We start from the raw sequence: 24,399 nt of genomic DNA, 5'->3' as shown, positions 1-24,399 counted from the left end.
TCCAAGAGCAAGCCCATGTACCAGGGACCTTCCCCAGCTGCCCCAGGGCCACCGCCAGTGTCTCCAAATTCCATCCCCTCCAAGACAAATCAGTACAAACAAGTCCCTCTGGCTGCTGAAGGGACAAACAATCTGTTTGCCATCGTGAATGTCTCCGATATATATTCCCCGGGGCTATTAATCCAACTGAATAATGCTTGTATGGCATTCAGACCATGCCAATGCCATTGAGAGCTAAGTTCCATAATAAACTGACTCTAACCCAACAATAATCTAATCTAACCTGCAAAATGTATTTTAAATTTGTTGCATTTATCATTTCAATTGGTATTGAAAAGAAAAAAAATGGCGTCAAGCATATTTTTCAAGAAAATTATCATAGCAGGTATATAGGAATGCTTTGCACTTACAATTATTTATATGGATTTCTGGCCTGGCTTCAATATAGCATGATTCAGGGATTTCACCCAAATAGCCTGCAAGTTAGTGCAAGTAGAGCCAACTTTTATCAAGCAAAAGCTTCATCAGAGCAACAGAGCTAGTTCAGGCTTCGTATCAACAATAATCAGACAGCAAGTAGCAAGTATAGATCCGTATCATACCTTCCCCCATGTTCTGCTGTCTTTTAATTTGCAGCATGTGATCAGCAAACAAAAGATATTAATTAATATCAAGGAGCACATTAAATAGTGAACATCTCTCACATGAAAAGACACAGGGTCCAGAACTCAGGGCTTCTCATTCTAAGCCCACACCTGACTTTCCATCCCAAGGTAGATACATCTCTCCCTATTTTTTCTTTCCCCTCCCCAAAGATGGGTTAACAGCCCTTATCTACTTCCCAGAGGAAGATTAAAAAAAAGGTGAAATTAATGAAAAATGCAAATGTGGAAGTTGTATTACCATTGTTGTTATTACTGTGATGTTGCCTGTCAAGTTTTCTCCAGAGTGCTGTTAAATACCTTACAAACCTGCCACACTGCAGAGGGAGAGCGCAATGACGCGGTCACCTGGATGACCTATCCGAAGCACCCTATACCACATCAGATTTCAGTTTTTTTACTGACTTTCACTTTGCACCTGACCTTTAAGCCTGGGACAAGAAAAAAATGGAGAAAGAACAAAAAGGCTGCAGAGCCAGGCACTATGAGAAATTCTTGTAGTTAAATGAAAGAAAAAGGCAGGACCACAGCACATCCTCTGTCCCCCAAAACCACAGGAGCTGGTGAGGCACAAACCCACCGTAATATACTCTGCTGTGCAATGAGTAGGCAGGAGCTGTTGTACCCCTGGAGCACCACAGCAGAGCCCCAGAAAGGGCTGTAACCACGTCTTCCACGTGGACCCCCTGCCAGAAGCGTCATGGAAAAGGTGAGACATTTCGATGTGTAAACAGCACAATAGTAATGGCATATTCCCAAAACAAAAAATAAATCTGCAGCATGATTGCTTGGATGATGAGATAAAGAGTAATTAAGACTGAAATGACGCAGGTGAGCAGGAAATGGCACGTGGTGTCAGCTAAACTAAGCTAAACCAGACAGACTAGTCCAAGTATCTCGGCAGCGGAGGTATAGAAGACAGTTTGATTGTGAGACGCAGTCTAGACGGAGGCATGCCTGAAGACTCCGAAATGAGATTATTCCATGCATTATACATTAAAAGTACAAACTACTGATACTTTCCAGGAGAGCAATGTGTCCCACAATGCTGGAGTTAAGAATGCAAGCATTTGCTTGGAGGTCAAAGAACTGAATGCAGCCAAAAAAGTCCAGAAAACAGCACGGGCTAGTATATATTTATACCAAAGATGATTAACAGCAATCTGATAGAAAAAGCATTTGACATGAGAGATCCATTTGCTGAGAAAGACAGAAGACAGCTACTTCTCAGTACTCCCCTGGACCAGTTCCCCTGGCATTTGTACAGGTCAGCTCCAGAGGAGGAAAGCAGCTCAGGACTGTGCAAGCTGATCAGCCGTGTAAGACTACCAGCAGCATCCACTAATCTAAGCTCCACGTAATCCTTTGCCGCTAAATCCCTATTCATCATCATACAGTACAGTGAAAGGGAAATTCTGTTCTCAGAAGATGATTTGGGAGACAAACTATTTCAGTGCTTAACTGTGCTGATCTAGTCTCCTACTGTGAAAATCTGCATCTAGGTTTTAATGCTTCAATATACCACAATGAGAAAAACATCTGTATTTACATATGATTTAAAGATTAACTTGTCTTGATTTGACTGTTAATAAGCTTATTTTAAGAGCTCAAATGGTTATGTATAGAAGGGTGAGAGAAGGCAGATTATTCCACAAGTTATCAGAGTTCTCTATGTGATAAGGAGGTAATTCTTCAGATATGGGAGACCAGAGATATTTCCATATACTGTTCCACCCTCCCCATTTGTCTTATTCCAAGTTTGTCTTTTAGTTAAAATTTGAACTATAGCTACCATTATATCTATGCAACTAGAAGAAATGAGATACTCCCTTAAAAAAAAAAAATAAAAAATTTCAGGAATCGGTCCAGCTTAGCACAGATGTCCACAGGGCAAGAGAACATTTTCTCCTCGTGTCCATGTGCTCTGGCTGGGCACAACGTACTGCTCAAGCTGAGTTCAGTGTCTCTGCCATGCATGCACAAGGGCTGCTCCCTTGGAAGCCCACTCGCTCCCAGTGCTCCTGTTGACTCCCCTCAACATCCAAATAAAAGGCTACATATTTAGAGAGAAAATTGAGCCATAACTTCTAATCTGTTCTTGATTTTCAACATACCTTTTATATAGGGTAAGCGTTTATGCAAAATTCCTTCTGCAAGGAATGCAAGGAAAGTGCCTGGAATGAATAAGAGCTAATTTTTGCTTGATTTGAAGTCAAAAATCCACAACAGCAAACAAATTAAATCAGAGGACGCGATAAAATTTAGGATGATTTTTTTTTAAAAAAACAACCAACAACAACAACCCCCCCCAGGTTTTTCAAAAGAGGTTTATATACCATAATGTTCCTCAATGTGTTGTCCTGTAGGACAAGAAGAAAAGGCCTCAAGCTTCACCAGGGCAGGTCTAGATTGGATATTCAGAAAAATGTCTTCACGGAAAGGGTTTGTCAAGCACTGGAACAGGCTGCCCAGGAAAGCGATGGAGTCACCGTTCCTGGAGGTATTTGAAAGACTTGTAGATGTGGCACTTGGGGACATGGGTTAGTGGTGGACTTGGCAGTGTTGGGTTAATGGTTGGACTCTATGGCCTTAAAGGTCTTTTCCAACCTAAAGGATTCTATGAGTCTATGATGCCTTTAACTGAGGAGCATGGCAGTTCATTCATCAAAGTTATCGTCACCATCTAACACTGATGCTGACGTGACCAATGCTATTACAACACACAGCCAGGCACTGTTATGGTATATCCACCTCATGTTTTCCTGAAACATGTGAAAAGTGACTCAAGTCAGCGGTTCTGATTCTTGGCTTGGCAAGGTGGATCTCTGGCACCCTAACAGCTCCATTACACTTCTGCTGTCCTCCTCTACCCACGTGCAGCCGCTCCAAACGCTCTGCCACTTTACCTATGCGCCAACTACTCCACCATCAGCAACCTCCTCCTCTCCTTGACACAATTTCAGGCAAACCTGTGCCCTGGCTGGGATCCCAACCCCACCCGACAAAAATGCAGCTGTTCCTGCAGAACTGCCCCTACAGCAGGGCTTTTCCCAGCGCTGCCGGGCAGGTGAACGATAACCATCTGTTCACTCTCTGCAGATCTAGTTCGGCTAAAGAAGCCTGGAACATGGACACAGCTGAAGTTAAAGCAGCCAGAAACACAGTAAGCAGAAAAATGGCTTAAAGCCATCTTTGTTCTGGCCCTTTTTTTTTTCTTCCATCAAGGACTGTTGGGATCGAACGGATTCCCAGCTGCTATCTCACACCAGCTACTGCAGTCCATTGCCAGCTACACTTTTAAAATATACTTCCAGTATACTCCCAGATGCTGCTCCAGCTTGACAAATACCATGAGGAGCGTGCTCAGCTGATGAGTGGGAACACCAGTAAAAATAGGGTAGCGGATGGTATTGGAGAGAAGACAAACAGCCATACAAGTGAAGGCACCCTGCTGCAACTCCAACGCTTATGGCTCTGCTTCCGCGCTATGGAAGAAATCTGTTAATAAATAAGATGTATAAGTAAATAAATAAGAATACGGATGGGCTGCAGAAAAGCAGCCAGACCATGGCCCCTTCGGTATTTTGAAGGTTGCTTAGCAACAGGCTGGCTGCTGCAGGGCTAAAGTAGCATGAAATTAGCAGCTTTTCAGCAAAAAAACAAATTGAATGTAAAACTGGGGAGGTGGCCTTTGAGTGGCAACAAGGAGAAAAGCATTAACTGGTCAATTGGATATGGTGGGCATCTTTTAGGAGTGTTTCCTGAGTGTGGGGGATCTAATTAATGCAGCCATGGGCCTTTGTCCTGCCTGGCAAGTTAATAATCCAATCTTGATTAAAATGATGGCTGTTACAGTCACCTCATGGGTTAATTACTTATTAATGATCTTAAATAGCTCAAACCCAACCATATCAGACTTTGCTATACTAGTGCCAGCTGACTATACACCATGTTTACAGTTCCAGAATTATCAAATATATTTCCCCATCATTTCAGGTCTACGTTATCTTGATGCTATCGCTTCATTCACTTAAGGAATCTGGTCCCTGTGAATCCTTTGAGTAACTGAATCTCAGCATCATGGATCCACATGTTCTGACCAAATAATTCCTCCAAATCATATTGCTTCTCTAGTCTTCTGGAACAACCCTGTGTGGACGCAGAGAATCATTACATAGACAGCAGCTATTAGAGAGAACTAATGAGAACAGCAAGAAAAACATGTGTACACATTTCAGGGAAGACTTAAACAGGAGTTTTGAAAGAAAGATTTTTCTGGGTCATATCATCTGGGGCCAGGTTGTACCAGTTAATTGTTTCCCACTGCTAATCGTGCATGAAGCTGGTCCCTGGCAGCCAGACACAACCAGGGACCCATATGGCACGTGATCCATTGAAAGGTGGTGTAGGATGGTGGCTGGGGCAGGAGAGATGCTAAGTTAGCTTGTCCAGGCATTAAACTGGAGGAGGAAAGGGAAAACACTGTGGTTCTTTCCCCTGCTTTTTATACACGCACCGAGCAGTGGTAACTTATTTTACTCCTTATTTACAAAACAGCTTGTATTTGTGTGGCACTTCAGAAGCAGAATAAGACCTAGTGCAAGTGCACCTGGGTCGGGGCAACCCCCAGTATCAACACAGGCTGGGCAGAGAACAGGTAGAGAGCAACCCTGAGAAGGACTTGGGGGTGCTGGTGGACAAAAACCTCAACGTGGCATGATAATGTGCACTTGCAGCCCAGAAAGCCAACTGAATCCTGGGCTGCGTCCCCTCCAGCGTGGCTGGCCGGATTCTCCCCCTCTGCTCTGCTCCGGTGAGACCCCCCTGCAGCGCTGCCTTCAGCTCTGGGGCCACCAACACGAGAAGGGCACGGACCTGTCGGAGCGCGTCTGGGGGAGGCCACGAAGATGCTTGGGGGGCTGGAGCCCCCCTGCTATGGAGACGGGCTGGGAGAGCTGGGGTTGCTCGGCCCGGGGAAGGGAAGGCTCCGGGGAGACCTTCCGGCAGCACCAGTGCCTGGTGGGGCCGGCGGGGCAGCTGGGGACGGGCTTTTACACGGGCACGGAGTGATGGGACACGGGGCATGGTTTTAAGCTGAAGGAGGGTAGAGGTAGAACAGTTATTATACTGTGAGGGTGGGGGGACACTGGCAGAGGTTGCCCAGAGCAGCTGTGGGTGCCCCATCCCTGGCAGTGCTCAAGGCCAGGCTGGACGGGGCTTGGATCAGCCTGGTCTGGTGGGAGGTGTCCCTGCCCAGGGCAGGGGGGTTGAAACTAGATGGTCTTTAAGGTGCCTTCCACCAACCCAAACCGTTCTATGATTCTATCTAGGGGCCTACATGTGAATCAAATTTGCTTGGAGCAGGGAAACTTCTCACCGGCATTTCATCCGTCTTAGTGCCCCAGCACAGCACTTAATTGTTCCTGAGATTGGGGTGGAGTATATACAAGCTGTCACCAGTTCTGTTGGCAATAAATTATGTATTGTAGAGCAGGCTGACTATTTTCAGTCTTTATAATTTTCAGAATGATTTCTGTGTCCTTGGGGGCTGCACACAGAGAAGCCTTTGGCAATGTTTTGTTTTCCTGTTTGTCTGGGGTTGAAGAGAAGGCAACCGAGGCTCACTGATATGGCAAACACTTAAGTGAGATGTCCTCCATTTCCTTAATGAGCCTATTAAGTCATCAATCTATCAAAGGTGTAATGACAAGTCTCAGAGGACAGAAACACAGAGAGACAACTCAGTGTCCCAGGATTTTCCTAGTACATGTACACAAGAAAACAACCTACAGGCTACAACAGTTAACTGGGAACAACATGATCCTGTTGCTGGAGAAGTACATCAGCCTAAAATACCTTGACACTGCCTTTTTGCATGGCCAGAGTAAGCTGTGCCCGAGATAGCCTGCCCACCTGCTTGCCCATCTCCTCCTCCGAATGGGAGATGATAAAACCCTGCTTCATGGAGCTGCTGTATACATTCATCTCTGGGGTATTTGGAGACTCAAGTGTCTGGTGAAACTGTTAGTGCTCCCTGAACTTGAGCAAAATGAGTGACTGAAGGGAGATAGTCTTAGTTTAGGTCACAAGAACCAAAGATGGTATCAAAACTCAAAAGGAATTGTATTCTCCACTTTCCTAAATGAGTCCTTGCAGGTGTGGACCCCAGGATTTAATCTCCCCAAGGAGATTAAAAAAATACTACTATATTAAATCAAATATACTGGTTACCAGGCATACAGCAACTAGCTTACATCACTCTCCAGCACACAGGATTTGATTTAGATGGTTAACTATTACCCAATGCTGCACGTTTTCAAGTGCTGAGCCCCGTTTTATGTGGAAACGGCATTGCTCGCAGGACTAGTATCTGTGTGCAGCGCCTGTTGAAGCTGGCTCACTAGTATCTACCGGGCTAAAGGCTCGGTGTAACACCAACAGGCAGCAGGCTCCCTTGCCCTGGTACCTCAGCTGTGACACAAACCGAGCAGTGAAGCAGAGCCAGGGAAAACAGTAAGTACTGGAAACTACCAGGGAGAAGAGATTTAATAAGTGAAGGTGCAGACAAGCCTGAATCTTGCATTCGAATCATTAAGAGTGGAAAAAGTGAAGCAGGAAGAACAAATAGCATCAGCAATGCTTAGGAGTCTGAAAGAGATGTACTAAAATACATGCTTATTTCTCTTAAAATGTCACTCTCTGTCAACTGTCATGGTTTCCAGACGTCCAGAATCAAATTATATTGTAATTGCTTCCTATTTGGACAAGGTCACAAAAATAAAAGCTCAATACCTTCCTAAATTACAGTCTACTATATGTTCCTTATGCTCCTGTAGCAGCCAGGTCTCCTCTTCTGATGTCAACAAATTTGCCTTCAAAAAGAAATGTTGGTTTAGGTCCATTAGTGTAGTGTAAGGCACATTAAAAACTTAAGAGCCGTCGTTACTGATCTTTCTGAGAAACCTCCCAGAGCACAGAGATCTTTAACCTCTTCCTAATCCTTTCTAATTCACTTTGTATCATAAAAGCAACAAAAAGGAAACAAATATGAAACCCAGACCCATGCAACATTCGGACAGGTGATCATTCTCCACGTGCCCTCATCAATGAGTAAGGACCTGCAAAATCCCTTACACCAGGGATTCAAAACCATTCCTCAGTTTTTTCCACCTCTCCCCCTGCCCCCAAATCCCCGTGACGGTATATAATCTTGTATAATATTCCTGTATGATGGATCAAAGGTTGAAAAGCCACAAGGTACATAGGTAAATAGTTCCCTTGTATGAACACGTCGCCTGCACACACTGCTTCTGCCAAGGCCTTCTACAAGACATTGTTACCAACACCGTGTGGATGTTACAACGAAGGTGGAAGGAAAAGAAAGAGGTACTCTTTGCTGTTCCCAGGGGAGCCAGGGTTCCCAACAAGCCCCCGTGTGAGCTCTCGGCCCAGCCCTGGATCTATGGATGTGCTGCTCATTCCCTGCTTGCTCCAGCCTCAGCCTGCTTCTGGAGGAGAAGCTGCTTAATGGATAGAGATGGATGGGAGCCAGCAGGATGCGAGATGGACTCTGGCATGGGCCGCAACCACCCGTCCTCCTAATTCACCTCCGCAATTAGTGCTGTGCCTGTGAGGAACCCTTTTGCTTCAGGCTAGGAGGTCCTCTGCTGCTGGAGAGCAAGAAGAGGAGGTTTTCAAGGGTTATCAAGTCCAGGTCCAGGCAGTGCCTCCTTCCCCTTCACAGCCCTGGCCCTGGCCCAGGTGTGTCTTTGTCAAGCCCTGAAGTGCTGGGGTTTGTCACATCGGCTGGAGGAGACGGCTCTGGTGCATCTTGGGGCAGAGCTGAAAAACATGTAAAATCCATTTCCCCTGGGCTAGAGTCACTGCCTTTGCAAGAACCCTCTCATCAAAACATTCTGCTTGGAAAAACAAACCATCCCAAGCAAGATGTTGCTTCTGTACCATGTCCTTCCTCCTCTGAAAGGTACACACTGCTTCACATGGGGCGCAGAAAAGGACAAATGGGTTAAGCACTCTTGGACAAAGTTCATTAAAACCAAAACCTAAATTTCACTTTGCATTCGAAGAAACCCGAGGGCTGAATTTGCCTCTAAGCATCCTGTTGCTCCTAAAAGCCACTGGGATTTGTGTCTATACAGGCTGATGTGAATGTTAGGGTCTGGATGAGCTCCTGTAATGAAGAAAACTGTGAGCTGGGATCTGTATTCTGCAGACACCAAATGGCAGCTCCTTTCAGCACAGAGCCCCTGTTTCATTTCTACCTCCTGAAGAAAGAAATCGCACTTACTATTTTCAGGCCTATTTAAAACTTGAAAGTAATGCAGTGGTGACAAGGTGATGAAAATCTTTTTTTTTTGTTTCTGACAGGTCAGGTAGATTGCAAAGTCACCAAAACTAACAGCCTGACAATATGTTTTTGTGTGTCATTGCCGGTGGGAAAAGAAAAGAGCCCAAAGTGGAAAAAATAGTTTATCAGGGGATGAAGGTGTTATTGAATAGAGCATCTTGCAACAGGCTACCGTCGCGAGAGTGGAAGCGTGCGAGCAAGCAGAACAAAGCATTCTCGATAGGCAGTGAGGAATCAAAGCCCTGATCTGTTCCTGATTTCTTCCACTGCTCTTGACTAGCTGAAATATAATCAATATTCCCTACCGTGTAAAGATGGAGCATCCCAGGTGGCTTACTCAGACTGCCATGAAATGGTTCCTTGTGAGGATGTACGATAAGGTCATTGATCTCGTGCTCTAAGCTATGGGTTAACAAAAGGATTTCTGAGATTAAAAAAGAGCTGTTCAGACAATCACTTGACTCTGCTAAGAACTTCAGCTATAGTTTATTTTTTTTTTTTCCCAGAGGTCAAGGCCTTAACCTCTGAGCCTCTCCAAGCTACACCACCCCCAGCAGATTTATGTTGGTGAAAGTACACCTGTATTTCTTGGGAGAGGAGCGATGCAGACCCCCTGCAGGCTGGTGCAACGTGCAGGCACAGCTGGGCTGGAGGATGCTGAAGCTGAAGATTTTGCAGCTTTGTTGTCACAGTAACTGGGTGACTCAACCTGACACGCTGTCTTTGGGCCCGAGCCATGCATACACACTGAATTCATGCCTTATACTTCCAGATTTAAGATATTATTTATGATGCTGATTAATTACTCAGCAATGAGATTTTTTTTTCATGGCTTTTGACTGACTCAAGGATCAAATTTTGGTTAAGAATTATTGTCAAGGAAATTGCATTAATTAAGCAAAGGAAGTTGAAAGAAAAATAAAGAGATACAATAACGTAACAAGGGCTTGATCTTCATCTGCTGTTTGAACAATTGAACAGGGAAATGAGATACATGGTCAAGGCTTCCCAACGAACAGACCTACAATACTACTTTTTAACATTTGCCTATGCTTTCAATTTTTGTTGCAGAGATAAGGAACATAGGGGAGTGAGAGCAAAGAGAAGGAAGCTGTCATCCCCCCCATGGCTTCCACACCTCATCAGTACACCTGTAGGGTGGCGGGTGCGCTTCTGAAACGACGAGTGTAACAGCAATGAATTTCTGCAGAGAGCTGGCTGACATGGCAATGGGTTGACACCACTTTGCCCAGGCAGTTCACAGCACTACATGAAAATAATCACTTACACACAAATTATTTCAGACTTAAGCAACATGATACAGCCAAACACCACAACACTACTTTAAAATCTGTGAACGAGTAAACCGGCACATTGCCATTCTTAAATAAAACTAAGCACTTTTACAAATGGAGATAAATATACCAGGACGTTTCTACATAGCACTTTAGCTGGATTCTCCAAAGTCTCTGACATACAGCTCTTCACCTCCATTTACCAGCCTGATGTAACTTATTTATGTCCAAACACAAATGAATTAAACAACATAAACAATTTAATCCTACATTTACTATACTATTTACCTCCACAAGAGAAACAAGGCTATAATATGGTAAAAATAAAAGCAATTCTGCAGGGAAACAGAGAATCCTGAAGCAAAACAACAAGGAGATCCTAAAAATGTGAATACTGCCCTTATGAAGCACCTAACTAAACTACTCCAGTAGCTACATATTGCTTAAGTAACAGCCAAGTAACCATTCACTGAATTTAACTTTGAACAGTGTCAACAATGGCAAAAATATTGCCTTGAGTTTGCAATGGAAAGTTATTAACAGGGACTTGAGTTCTAAAGCTACTGTCACTGCAGAGCTCTGCATTTATAAAACGCGTATGGCCATCTTTCTATCCTTAGTTTTGTTTGTTCACTAATTTTCAAAGTGGAGAAATTCAGCTGCAGGTGCTTGAGAAATCAAACACCAGCAAAAATATGTAAACACACTGCCCCCAGTGTCTTTGTTTATTTGCAAAAGCTCTGCAAGAAAAAGAGAGAAAAAAAAAAAAAGAGAACATTGTTATTGTTAGTCTTTGCCTTCCCCCCCTCCCCCCCCCCCCCCCCCCCCCCCCCCAGTTATTTTTAAAAGTTTAGCTTTAGGTCTCAGTATAGCATGGTGCTTCAGAATTTGTCACTTCATTTAATCTGTCAAAAAACAAATGAAATTAAACAAATGTCCGGTCCCAACTGTTTTCTGCACTACACTGAGAATGAATCACTGGGTTTTTTTCCCCAAGCCACCGCATGCAATAACCATTGGCTCCAGCTTACCTAAGCTTTCTGTAACATAGTCATGACTTGTTTCCAATAACTTGTTTTAAATTCTGTAACATCTGCAGAAATAAAATAACCACAGCATTTCTGAGACAGGCACGTATCAGAAAGGCTGATCAAGTATGACACAAGGCAGCTTGAAAAATTTTGTCCAAATGCCATTTCTTCCACATGCATGTATTCTAAGATTTCTAGGCTTAGAAATAAAAGATAATTCTCCTTGTGTGCACTGAATTCCTGGTAGATAACAGAGCTTCTTCCTCCACTGGTCAGAGGGGAGAATAGAGTTTCTGTGGCCACCGGAAGTGAGCTCTAAAAAAATTAAAGACATAATATTCTTCAGGGTCCTGCAGTTTAAAAAAGGACTGGTCACGGACAACACAAAGACTCAGGCTAGCAAGGGTCACAGCTTCTGTGCCACAGGGTCTTTTGTATGGGAAGAAATAGATTTCCTCTGAATTGCCACCATGCTACTTAGTGCTGAGATGCTACCTGTTCCCTCAGATCCGACTGCTTGAAAGAGGTTTAAGAGAAGCGCGGGTGACTTTTCTCCCTCAGGGAGATTTCTCCATGTTAAGCCTCAATGGTTTTGTTGATGCTGAAGATGATACCAAGGAACACGTCTTGGCCAACATAAATATGGGGCACAGAGCTCATTACCAGCCATTTCTGCATCAATACTTCTACCTATGCGTCTTTCTCCACAAAATCCGAAAGCCGGTAGGTTTGTTCCATTTAATTATGGACATAAGTGCTGATCCTGGGATACGTTTATTCAGCCTCTACGGTCTCTTTTGCATCACAGAAGTGCCTTCAAAAAGGAAATCATCTTACTGTGAGAACACAAGGCACTGCAAACCTGCCAGGCACCACTGTCACAGTCCTTCTCCATTTTCAAACTCAAGACATCCCTCAGAAGAATCAAGTACAAGTTCCTGGGTTTGTTTCATTCAAAGGAAGCGAGAGTTTAGACTTTCTCTTCTAAAGAACAATTAAGATGACTACTACGTGACAGTAGTAACTAGACACTCTGCTACCACTTGACATAAGGACCACTGGACGCATGAAACTTTCTGTGGAACATTTTATCATGTCACCTTCTAGGAAGTCAGTCAATCCTCCAGCCAACCTGCATCTGGGATTCGAATGCAGCCAGTTCAGCCTGGGAAAAATTTTCACTTCCTCTTACTCATAGAGCTGAGTTATTTTAGACAAACTGTGTCAAAGATGGCAGAAGACAGAACTGTTAAACAGTGCAACTGCCTGCTACCTTCACCTATTGCTCTCTGTACTATTTTCAGAATCAAGGATGGAAAGGAGCTGTTATTCATCCAGGAGGAAGGAGCCAGACACAAGAAGCTTAAGCCAAAAGACCTTCCGACTATGCCTTCCTTCTTCCGTTCTGTATGGAAAAAGATCTGTCAGCCTGGAAAGCCATGGCTCCTGACGGCACCAAGGTAAACAAAACAAATGTAGGTGGCCTGCTGGACCGTGGAACGGGTTTCAGACGTCCCCCTCACCTTACCGAATTAAACAGTGAATACTGTGGGCAGATCTCTTCATGATAAGCGCTGTGATACAATTGCTGGGGATACAGACGATGGATATTCCTATCCACTTTTCTACCTCCAACTTTTACAGTTCTTTGAAGATCCTTACCTTCAGCGCTTCTTGTTGATGCCATTACTCATGGAAGCACAAGTACACATGCCAACAAATGACTACTGCAAGGACACTAAAATATTTGTACTCACTCAGGTTGCTGCAAAGCTACTTTAGATGGCTAAAATGTGATTACATTTAACTACTACTAAAAAAATCCCATTCCTTCTCTGTTGATAACAATATACCTGATGTCATTTAAAATGCCAAACCAAATGAAAAAAACAACAAATACAATTGTTGAAATGAAAAATACAACAAATACCCACCCCCCAAAAAACCAAACCAAACAAAAAAAAAAACCCACTTAGTAAAAATTGAATGGTTTTCCTAATGCTTAAACCCCATGAAAATATAACCTCACTACTAGGCAATATGTCTGCACACCAGAAAGCTAGATATGCAAAAAAGTTCAAATAAATAAGTATTCCAGAACTGACACTTTTTAAAAATGCATTACACGTTATGAGTTGTTGACACTTACTACCAAGATTACAATAATATTTAACATCCAATTCCACTGTAGGCACTTTCATCTGATTGTCAGGTGCCAGTTCATTGCGCTTCGTTGTAACACAAAGGCAAGCAGAAAGAAGGAAGCTGAAGCCGAAAACAGAATAGGCATTAAAAACCATGACCCTCCTCACAAGGACAATTGGATCCTGCACTTTGGCGATAACAGGGCAGACATAATAAGTGGAATTGATCATTGGCTTTTAATAAGAAATCACACACAGGCATGGCAGGGTTTTCTATAGATCTAAACACAATTTTTAATTCAGTTTGGCCTTTTCTTGAGAAGTTGATAAACGAGCAATTTTTTTCCTGTCCTTTATATTGGAAGATTAATTAGATACATCACTGGTAGAAGCAAACGAATATTCAAGGCTTGTGCAGTTTCAGGGCGTTTCTGCAGTTATCTCCTTTGCTTTTCTCTTGCATTTGGGTTGCCTTACCACCTCTCACAATCGCAAAAAAACCCCAAGTATCTAGATAAATACACGTATACACATATAAACACAAAGCGAGAAAATGCACTAGAGAGAAGACAGAGAGCAAGTCAGCTATTTTACTCCTTTCCATTGGAACTCACATAAATCAATATATAATCCTCTGTTAAACCATGCCTGCAAAAAATTACTTTCAGGTAAAACAGTGCCAGAGGTGTGAATAAAGTAATTCATCCCCATCAGTAAGTTGCGAGCTTCAAAACACCGGTTTGAATTCAAAACATTTAAATAGCAACATTATGAAAGTAAATCTGTTTTAAAACTGCACAAAGGACAACTCTGAAACGAGGAAAAGCTTAGCACGCCTCCTGCTACCTGAGCCTTTTCTTTCTGACTCCTCTAGCAGAGCTATTCTCCATGAGCCGTACAAGGCTCCTGGCAAGCCAGCCCTGTGGGTGCACCCAGGTGGGATCAGTCACCTTGTCAGTACAGTGAGAGGTGACAAAAATGCGTGTGTTTGTTTTGCATTGAAAAAGGCACATTTTTTTCTCAAGGCCATTTGCTCTTCCCACCTAAGGTACTGAGAGCAGCAACCCTGTGACACTGCCGGGGAGCCGTAATTCCTCCAAAGAGCGTAGAGATTGACGTGGTTAGGAAGAAGCTTCTCTTAGAAGAACTTCAATATACCACGTCTTTCCTGCCACTGATGATGATGAAAGATGAGACAAGGAGTCACTGGAATCCCTGAGCCACATAAAAGAAAGTCTCATTACAGATACTGCTCCATAAACAGAAAAATCTTCCCTGCAGGTTCCTTTGCTCAGTTCCTGTATAGCCCATCCCACATGTTCCTCCCCCCTTCACTGGGCTCCCAGTTAACCTCCCAGGATCTCTCCACCTACCTGTCTGCTACACCCAACTTCATGGCATTTCCAGATCTGCAATGTAATGCATTTTGAATGTTGGCTCTGCTCTGTTTCCAAATATCACAGGACAGTCATGGAGAAATGGGCACAGCTCCCTGAATTCACTTGAAAAACGTCAATCCAGGAAATTTTCGGATGGAGAAAATCTCCCAATGAGACTTGCTTTCTCCCATTCTACAACTCAATTGACTGAAGTTAGGTGCAAGAACAGAGGTATGATAGGCTTCCTATGCTAAAATCAAAGGACACTGCAATTCCTTTTGGACACACACAGATTTCTAACGAGAGAAATTGCATTACGGGATGCAAAAGGCAACTGAGGCAGATTTAGTGAGTCTGCAGAACGTGCTAGTTGTTCTAATGAAACAGCATCATTAAGCTTAGCTCTCATTAATCTAGAATAGGCTCTTCATTCATTTGGTTGTTTATCAAACAGGGCTTCAAGAGACATAGGAAAGACTATGAAATCTCTTGTAAAGCAAAAAAAATTAGGAGGAAGAAAAGCGCCTCCCCGTGTCCCCCCCCCCCCCCCCCCCCAAAAAAAAAAAAAAAAAAAAGCATGAGTACAAAAAGCATTGGTAATCATTCCATGAAGTAGGAAATTAGGGTAATTCCTTACTCTAGAGACACAATACACAGTCTGCTCTGGTCAGGCAGAAACTTATCATCCCCAAACCCATTTTTACAGCTGTAATTGTCACTGGATGCTCTAGGAGGAACATGACCCTCCCTTTGTGAAGGCCTTGGCAAAATGAAAGGTATGGTCATCATAGACTAGAAAACTAACAGCAAACAAAGGAGGAGAATCCCCCATTCATTAACTCTAAAACTTAGTATTTTATTACATTTCATTTATGTAATTAATTAGCATCTGACACCCTACTCAGAGAATTTGTCTTTCTCCTCTGTTTGGCTGTCTGGGAGCTGGGAAACATGTGCAATATTGGGCTCTATCTGCCCTAAGAGCCTCAGAAAATACCTTCATAGAATCAGTCTCTTCCACCTGGATGTATATTCTACTCTGCAAATGTTTGCTGTAATCCTTCAGCCCAGTATTAACGGGACCCCAGCTTTGCATAAATGCACGTAACATGCATATGACAAAACCAAAGGGAAGTTTCTTGGGACATGTTGTTACACAGTATGAATTAGTTCCAAACATTCCTAAACCACGGAATACTACCCAACAATCACCTGCTGGAAAATACTACTATTATTGCCGATTCCACTGACTTTGTTCACAGTGATTTCCTTACCGGTAGATGACTGGAATTCAGACCTGGTGAGTAATCACCATGGATAACACCTAATTGAAAGAGACATTCTCTACCACATTTTATATACAATTATCAATTAACAGGAGCTTTTTTCTTTGTATTTGCAGAGCTGTTCTTGAGGGAAAGATTGATGCTAATTCTTTTTGTTTCAAAATCAGGATGATAAAACTAATTCCAAAGCAGCAGCTTCAAAATCCAAGGGTTAGGTCCTGAACTGATGAGTCAAACTTAGAAGTTGTGAAATAAAGAAGAAAAACCACCAAGTATTTTTTCATTTGCCTTTTCTAGAATAACGTCAACTAGAGCTCAAGAGAAAAAAAAAAGGAAGCAAGGACAAATGGATTTTTATTACATGTTAAACTAGTGTTTTGTTTTGCAGTAGTATGGGAACAAAATAAAAAGAAACACTGGAAAAGATATAGCCAGAACATGAAACCTGGCCACACCATGATTCTATTTTCATGTTTTTATGCCTGAGTAATTAGCTTAGAAACCTAAAGAAAATACACTTACTGTGTGATACTTACTCTAAAAACATCTGGTGTTTAGTTTACAAATACTGATACAGAAGTGAGAAACAGTTGAAAGACACACAGTGCCTCATCCATACAGCAGAAAAAAATAATCACATTTAAGGGTCTTGTTTGGATATTTTTTAACACAACAAGTTTTGCTGCATTCAACAAAACAGACAATTATTCTTTGTATAACCTCTGCATTCCCCAGAACCTCTTCTTGTCATAATTATCAAAACCATAATTTCCTATTTGAGCATGTCAACTCCTGCAATTATTAGCTCCTGTTTGTAAATAAATACCATGATTATAATACCTAATTGCAGAATCAGAAACAAAATCAGAACAGTTGAGGTTGGAAGTGACTTGTGGAGAACATCTTGCCTAAACCACCCCTTTAGGAAGCAGGGTTCCCTACAACAGGCTGCTCAGGACCAGTTGCATTTTAAGTATCTCCGCAGATGGAGACTCCATGACCTCCCTGGGTGACATGTTCTTGTGTCTGATCACCCCTGAAGTTAATAAATAAATAAAGAGCTTTTAAAGAAATTATTTTATTTCATTTTATGTCCACTGCCTCTCGTCTGTTCACTGGACATCACTCAGAAAAGCCTGGCGCTCTATACTATAGTTCCTCCCACCAGGTATTTCTACACCAGGGGTAAGATCCCCCACCAGAGCCTGCTCCGCTCCAGGCTGAACAGCCTTCCCTCCCAGCCCTTCCTCACGGCAGAGATGCTCCAGTCCCTTGATAATCTTCTTCAAGGCCCTTCACCAGACCCTCACCACTGTAGCTACGTGCTGCCCTGGGCAGACCAGGCCTGGACACAGCACTCCAGATGTACCTCACCAGCGCAGAGTGAGAAGGACCACCTCACTGACCTGCCGGCAACACTCCTCCCAACACAGGACACCACTTGCCTTCTTTGCAGCAAGGGTACACTGCTGGCTGACATTCAACCTGGTGTCCAGCAGGACCCCCAGGTCCTTTCTGCCAAGCTGCTTTCCAGCCAGCTGCCCCCCCGTAGGCACTGGTGTATGTGGCTGCTCATACCAGGCACAGGGCCTCGCACTGCCCTTTGCTGAACTTCATGAGATTCCTGCCAGCCCGTTTCTCCAGCCTGTCAAGGTCCCTCTGGAGACCTGTCAGTCCATCGGCCGCTCCTCCCAGCCCTGTCCCCCCCGCAGACCTGCTGAGGGTGCTCTCCGCTCTGTCCTTCAGGTCATTAACGAAGAGGCCAAGCAGCACTGGCCACCAGCCTGACATCCTGCTGATCACAACCATCTGAACCAAGTGATTCAACCACGTTTAAATCTACCTCAACATCCACTTATCTAGTCCATATTCATTAGTTTGTCTATAACGATGCGGCAGACAGTGCCTATACTTGCTATACTTGAGATAAATAACATTCTCAGCTCTCGTCTCATCCACCAAGATAATCATCTCATCATAGAAGGCTAATAGGTTGGTAAGCATGATTATCCTTCCTAAAGCCATATTGATGACTCCTGATCACCTTCTTCCTTATGAGGTGATTTTCTCTTCTGCCTAGCAAATATTTAATGTGCCATCTCCAGTCAGAGGTTACATTCCTGTGATTCAGATTTGGCTCTCTAAGGACATTCTAAATGGCAAAAGTGTGAAAAGTTGATCCAAATAAATAAACACTGTGAATGTGAAGTCAGTTCAATCCTTGTGTGTCCTAAATCAACGCAGGACATCGAGTTAACAAAGTCAAGGCATTGCGTAATCACTCAGTGGGGATGCGTAACACAAATGCTAAGATACTAAAAGAAGTACAAATGGAAGTGTCTGCATGCAAAAGTGCAAGAAAAAACAATGCAGAGAACGCGTTCCAGGAATGGTATGTATTGACAAGCAAGGACACAAGTACCAGCAATCAAACTAGCCAACGATGAGAAACTTCTTGCTACATCTAGATCAGAAGGCCAGCGCTCTAGTGAGGCTGAACTAGAGATGACCAGCCAGTCGGAAACCCGCAGCAAAGCCACACCATGTCACCTCTGCCCACAGAAAAGCAGGCTGGACACCACAAACCCACCCGCCCTGAGGCAATGGAGTCCAAGGACAGCAATGATGGGCTGAAGCCAGCAAGCTTCTGAGGGAAAAGAGCACACCACGAGAACTGTTTGACTCCTAAAGAATACCGAAAATCTGTCTAAAAGCCAGTTTACTGCCATCAACTAAGAAGAGCCCAAGAGACACAGTGAGGGGACTTTATAGCCACCATCACTCATCCCACGCAGGTGATCCTGCACAGATGCCTTCGTGTTGGTGAGCATGTGGCTATCAGTATGAGTGGCATCTATGACAGAAGGAGTGCAAATGAGTGAAAACAGATTAATTTAAAGTAAATATCACCCCCCCCCTCCAATAAGGTCTTGCACTGAGCTTCCTCACATTAAGTTCCTGAAGTCTTTCACATTTTCACTGTTTTAAACGCATCACCTATGTTCAGAGTCTTTCCGATTTAGATTAACTTTTCTGACTACGCCATTAATCCTGACAACAACCTTAACTAAAAGGGTCTGAGTTTCAGAATGCTCCTCTCCAAGAGCTTAGTTGTTCCTAGCTTAACTATCAAAATACTGCTCGGGACACAGGTTAGACCCCCTCCTGTGACTCCCACCTGAATGAGGAATGAGTTGCATTCCCAGTGAATTAGCAGAACCCAACTATACTCCTTACAAGGGCTGAGTTACTAACACATCAGAAAGTATCTTGAATCTTCTACTTTTTCCTATCCCTGCTAACCCCAGGTCTTGATGCTAAAGTCTCCCTCCATTCCAGTAATTCCTACTAGTCCTTGTGTACTTCTGCAACACTCAGGAGAGCGCCTTGACTCTGCATCTGCTGTACTCATATGTGCTTTTCTCTTATACAACAGAATCCAGAATGTGCAAAATCCTGCGTGTGCAATAGATTCACTGTCAGATCCTTCAGCTGTTTCCCTGTTCACATTGATGAACAGTTCAGAATTTATTCCCTGCTTCTAAAAGGCCCCACATGCTGAACCCACATGAAGCACTAGGCACTGAACATCTGCCTCAAATGCATTTCAAAATACTTTCCCAACAAAACACATTGTATACGTATGTACCCCATACAAATAGAAAAAAATAATGAAAAATAACATCACGTGGCACACAATATATTGCACAAGAAAATAAGAAAGGCATGCCCAAGAAAATTGATAAATATCTCTTCCATAAAGAACCATGAGGACTTCTATTATAAATGCCCATCAGAAAAATGCACAGACTAAGTAAACAACATATAGATAGTTTTCCTGTACTTGCTAAGTCCTTAAATTACTCATTTTCAAGAACTGAGCAAAGGACTAAATACTAAACAGTGAACTGTAGTCTTTCACTCTCAAATACTCTCTTTCAGCAGCAGAGTTGAAATCCAAGTCCAATTTTAATAAAACCTTTGCACAGATCTTTTTTCTGGCTGAAATAAACATTAGTATGGCAAGCCCCACTGTTTCACAAGATCAGTATTCTAACAAGTACGGAAAACGGCCCTGCTTAATAATCTATGAAATTAAGCAGCAAAAAAGGAAATGAGTGAGAGCGATAAAGGCTGGGTGTTAGAGGAACATTCTTTCTGATGGAACATACTCAGTCCGTTCTTGGGCCACACTAAATGTGCATTTCCCATCAGTGCTCACACTCCAAGAAATAACAAAAGAACTTTTTTTCAAGATCAAGTATTAAGCCCACCCACAGCTATACATATTCCAACAAAAAAATCCCAGAAGAAGTAGCAGACTTTTCAAATGTCACCTCTGTGAACCTCTGCAGCCATTTTAAATGGAAGATTTCCATCCTCAAAAGCTTACAGCGAGGCTCTGCTAATTTGCCGTCATTCATTAAAAGCCCAGTACTTGTGGTCCAAATGTTCAAAGCAGCCTACCTTTTCACAGAATGGTCTTGGATAGGGTAGAAAATAAAAGATATTCTGCCTTGGTATGCTTGATATACAAACAAAACTAAGTTTCTACTCCAATACAAGTGTATTATACAGCAGCACTCAGCAAATAAATAGCTTCTGAGCTAAACAAATAATATCTGACCTTTGGTTGCACGATTATCATACATTTGATTAACGGGGTTAGTGTAAACACTGTTTATAAATCAATTAATGAATTACTGAGTTCTGATAATTCAGTTTGTTTGATACTGCATTGGTTTTCTATTTGAATTATTAACTTGAACCGAAGCAGAGGGAAAACCTCAGAGCTTTCTTTAAATAACAATAGGTGTGCATGTATAAATTACACAAACATATAACAAGTAATAAAATAACAATTTCATTGCTTCACTTTCCACATGCTACTGCCATTCTTAATGTCACACCTTACTTTCCCTGTAAAAACCTTGGGTGAATGAGAAGAAAAGAAGAGCATCCTTACCTTAATGTTGCAAGCTTGTTCCATCAGTCTTCTGGCGTTCTCTTCAGCTCTGTACCTCTTGGGCAACTGAACCCTGAAGAATTTTAAAGCTCCTTCAAAATCTGCTTGCAGAAGGTCCTCTTTTGAGGTCTGCAATTAAACAAAGGGAACTAAAGTAAACACTGAGAACACGCAGTCATGCTCATTTCCTGGGTTTGTCACTTACTGAATGTATTCCAAACCACCAACATTCACATTAGCTAAAAAACACCCTCCTTGAATTCAGCTCTCTAACCCCAACCTCATCAAACAAACCAGAGGCTAAAGCATATCCAAGGAATGCCAGGCAGAGCAGCACAATCAGAGGACTGTAACACATTAATGCATTTTATCCTTCTATACCTGGAGGGTAAGAAAGGGATTCTGGCTCAGCCTGTCAAGATGTCACTTAGTGTGGAGAAAAACAGAACCCAAGGAAAGAAAAGAAACCTAGGAGAATGTATAGTATTTTCTAGAGAGCTTGTGCATTAGACCATTGCTGATTCTCATAATGCTGCCCTAAAAACCCAACGTATATATAGATATATATGGTTGCAGACATGAACAGCAGAAGCAGGAATGCATATGACTCATAAGAGGCATCAGCGAGTCAATGTGCAGAAGTCTGTGACACAATTTCTCAAAGAACACTGTGCTAGAAAATGTTTTACAAGCTTATTTCTACATCTCTCATAATACTGTACCTCTCAGTGTGGTACCAAGCCTAACAGGTCAGAAAACATTAAACATTCAACATTAATCCAGTTCTGCTACTGACGGAGCAATATGATTCACAGGGACAAATGCATTCATCTTTGGATTTACTAAGAGCTACACCAACAGATGTAGCAGATAGGAAATACCAAGCCTTGGGATAGCTCCTGTAAAATGTTCACAGAAGCTGAAAGGCCAGACAAGACATGTAGGACATCATCTCAAAAATGTGAATGTCAAGATATTTACCCTAGAAAGAGTTAACAAAAACGTGTTAATGTACAGACTAGTATAACGGAGACCAGTGCTGTGTATCCCAGTATGACTGCAAATACCTCAGGAGCAGCACCGGTACCTTTTGTTAAGGTTAATTGCTGAATGAATTGCTCACGTACCACCGCCAACATTTTCATGTGTGCATCCCCCGCTTCCTCATGAGTAACATCCTTTTTCACCTTGTTCTATGCAGTAGGTGTATTACATACACATCATTTCCAAGTTTGATTCTTAACTATGTCGTTATCCACTCAAAATCCCTCGCTGTCTCTAATTTCAGACTTTCCAGAAAACACACCTTAGCCAAACACAAGAGATTTAGCTCTATGCAGGGAGAATGGGGAGAAACCATGTCGCCTTTGACATGCCAGACGTAAGGCTCGATGATACTATTATTTCTCTTGGGTGTTAAATTGGTTTTAAATGAATAAAATAATAAAATAAAAATAATTATCACTACAATGCAGAGAAAATTTTACTTTTACTTACAAATCCTCCCTACACACCCTACAAAGTAGCATCTCTAGTTCATTTACGTGAAAATAATTACATCTACTATGTAAAAACCCTTCTTAAAAGTACAAATGTATTGTTTCCCAAAGCAAACTGAACTTCAGCATGGTGCTGCAGACATGTAACCACAATACCTAATAATGCAAACCTAGTTTGCCATATTCCACATTTCTGCTGAAAATGCTACAGCACCCTACCCAGAGGTTCTATCAAACCCAGCGATTTATCCCAACTTTATTTGGTGGGGGGAAGGAAGAAGGGCTTTGGAAGGGATTTAAAATTATGTACCAAGCTTGGAACGGCAACAGAAGTTAAGGGGGTGTCTTGATGATTATACAGCCTCTCTGATAGTGGAGAGCGTGACCTGACATCAGGGGAGTGCCCCTCCAACACTGATCATCACCATCATCGTGTCCAATTTTTCACTTGGGGAACAGGCATAGCAATGCCACCTGTGATGTCCCCATGTTTACCCATCAACCGGTGTATTTCTGGAGATTATTATACTGTGTACCCCAATGGGCACTGTTGTAGTAGTTTTTGCTACGTTAACCGAATGAAAAGCCTGAGAAAACTCCAAGTACAACTCAAGTAGCTTCAGCATATCTGTTTCCACAGGACTGCAGCATTTTTAAGGCAGACAACTTTCTATCAGCAAAATCCTGAGTTCTCCTAAGGTCTATTTGACCCTCCCTTCATTCACAGCCAAGGAAGCTGCTGGGTCACCACTGCAGGGGCACAAGAAAAACTGCCTTCAGGATGCTGATGAGAAATGTTCAACTTTACAACCTATTGCATCTGATTCTGTCCACAAAGATCTGGCAGACGGACTGGTTGGCTGAGACTCAATCAGACACGACCAGGGTAGTGTTGACAGAAAGCTGGAGCCATTGGGTATTTGATGAATCAGACCCACTCACAAATGCAGCCACGGCCAACACATCTGCTTCCTCCTCCTCGCATCGTTATTTCTCTTGGACAAGTTTTTACTGAGGTTATATATGCTTCTGTCACACTTGAGACGAGATCACCATTTCATATCCACAACGGGGCTATATTTAAGATTATCTGCAAGTTGCAGAGCACGGTGGGAGCAGCCTGTCACGCAGGCAGCATCGCTGCCAAAACCAGCGCTGGCAACCAAAGCTGCGCCTGGGCAAAGTTCAGCTGGGTGATGCGGATCGAAGAGCAGTACACGATAACAGCTTACCTGAAAGCAGTTCCTCTCCTTCCCTCTCAGTGATGGTGACAGCTGTGATCACTACCCAATACAACTACATTTCCCTATTACCCTGCAAATTTGTTTTCCTGGGAGACGAGCCCTCCCACATTTCCAGCCCCTTTCCAGTACTATGGCAGCCTCTCCCTCCCTCCTCCAAAATCTGGCCCCAGACACGGCTCCAACCCCAGTGCACAGGGACACCGGCCACCCCGGGGAGCCCCTTCTGCTGCAGCTGGTGGTTTCACACTGAAGGTGCTCAGTGCCTGCGATGCTGGAAGACGGGCAGTCTCCACGGCAGGCAGCTGGTACACGCTTCCAACAGAGTGGGAGGGTGTTTTCAATTAAGACTTCTGGACAGTTGCTCCCAGCACAAAACAAACACCAAACACACTTTTTGCCAAAGTTTTATCATTTTGTCAGAGGCTGAGCTATCCTAATTTGAAGCATGTAGTCTTCTTAGAGGTCCTGACTAAACACCTGTATTTTAATTTTGAATTTAATTTTCTTAAACCAACATAATGCATC

General features: G+C 43.0%; 1 protein-coding gene across 7 annotated transcripts in view; it reads right to left on the bottom strand.

Annotated features, from left to right (window-relative positions):
- The window catches only part of RABGAP1L (RAB GTPase activating protein 1 like), a 254,855-nt gene that overhangs the window by 41,613 nt on the left and 188,843 nt on the right, over positions 1–24,399 (bottom strand). For all 7 annotated transcript variants that reach the window (XM_055724788.1, XM_055724789.1, XM_055724784.1 and 4 more), the window contains one exon: positions 21,132–21,260. In XM_055724788.1, the coding sequence (XP_055580763.1) occupies positions 21,132–21,260 (129 nt within the window). The remainder of the gene's footprint in view (positions 1–21,131; positions 21,261–24,399) is intronic.

This window comes from Falco cherrug, chromosome 12 (genome assembly GCF_023634085.1).
Source record: "Falco cherrug isolate bFalChe1 chromosome 12, bFalChe1.pri, whole genome shotgun sequence".
NCBI lineage: Eukaryota > Metazoa > Chordata > Aves > Falconiformes > Falconidae > Falco > Falco cherrug.
Note: the sequence above shows the minus strand (reverse complement) of the source record. Positions and strands in the feature narration are given on the sequence as shown.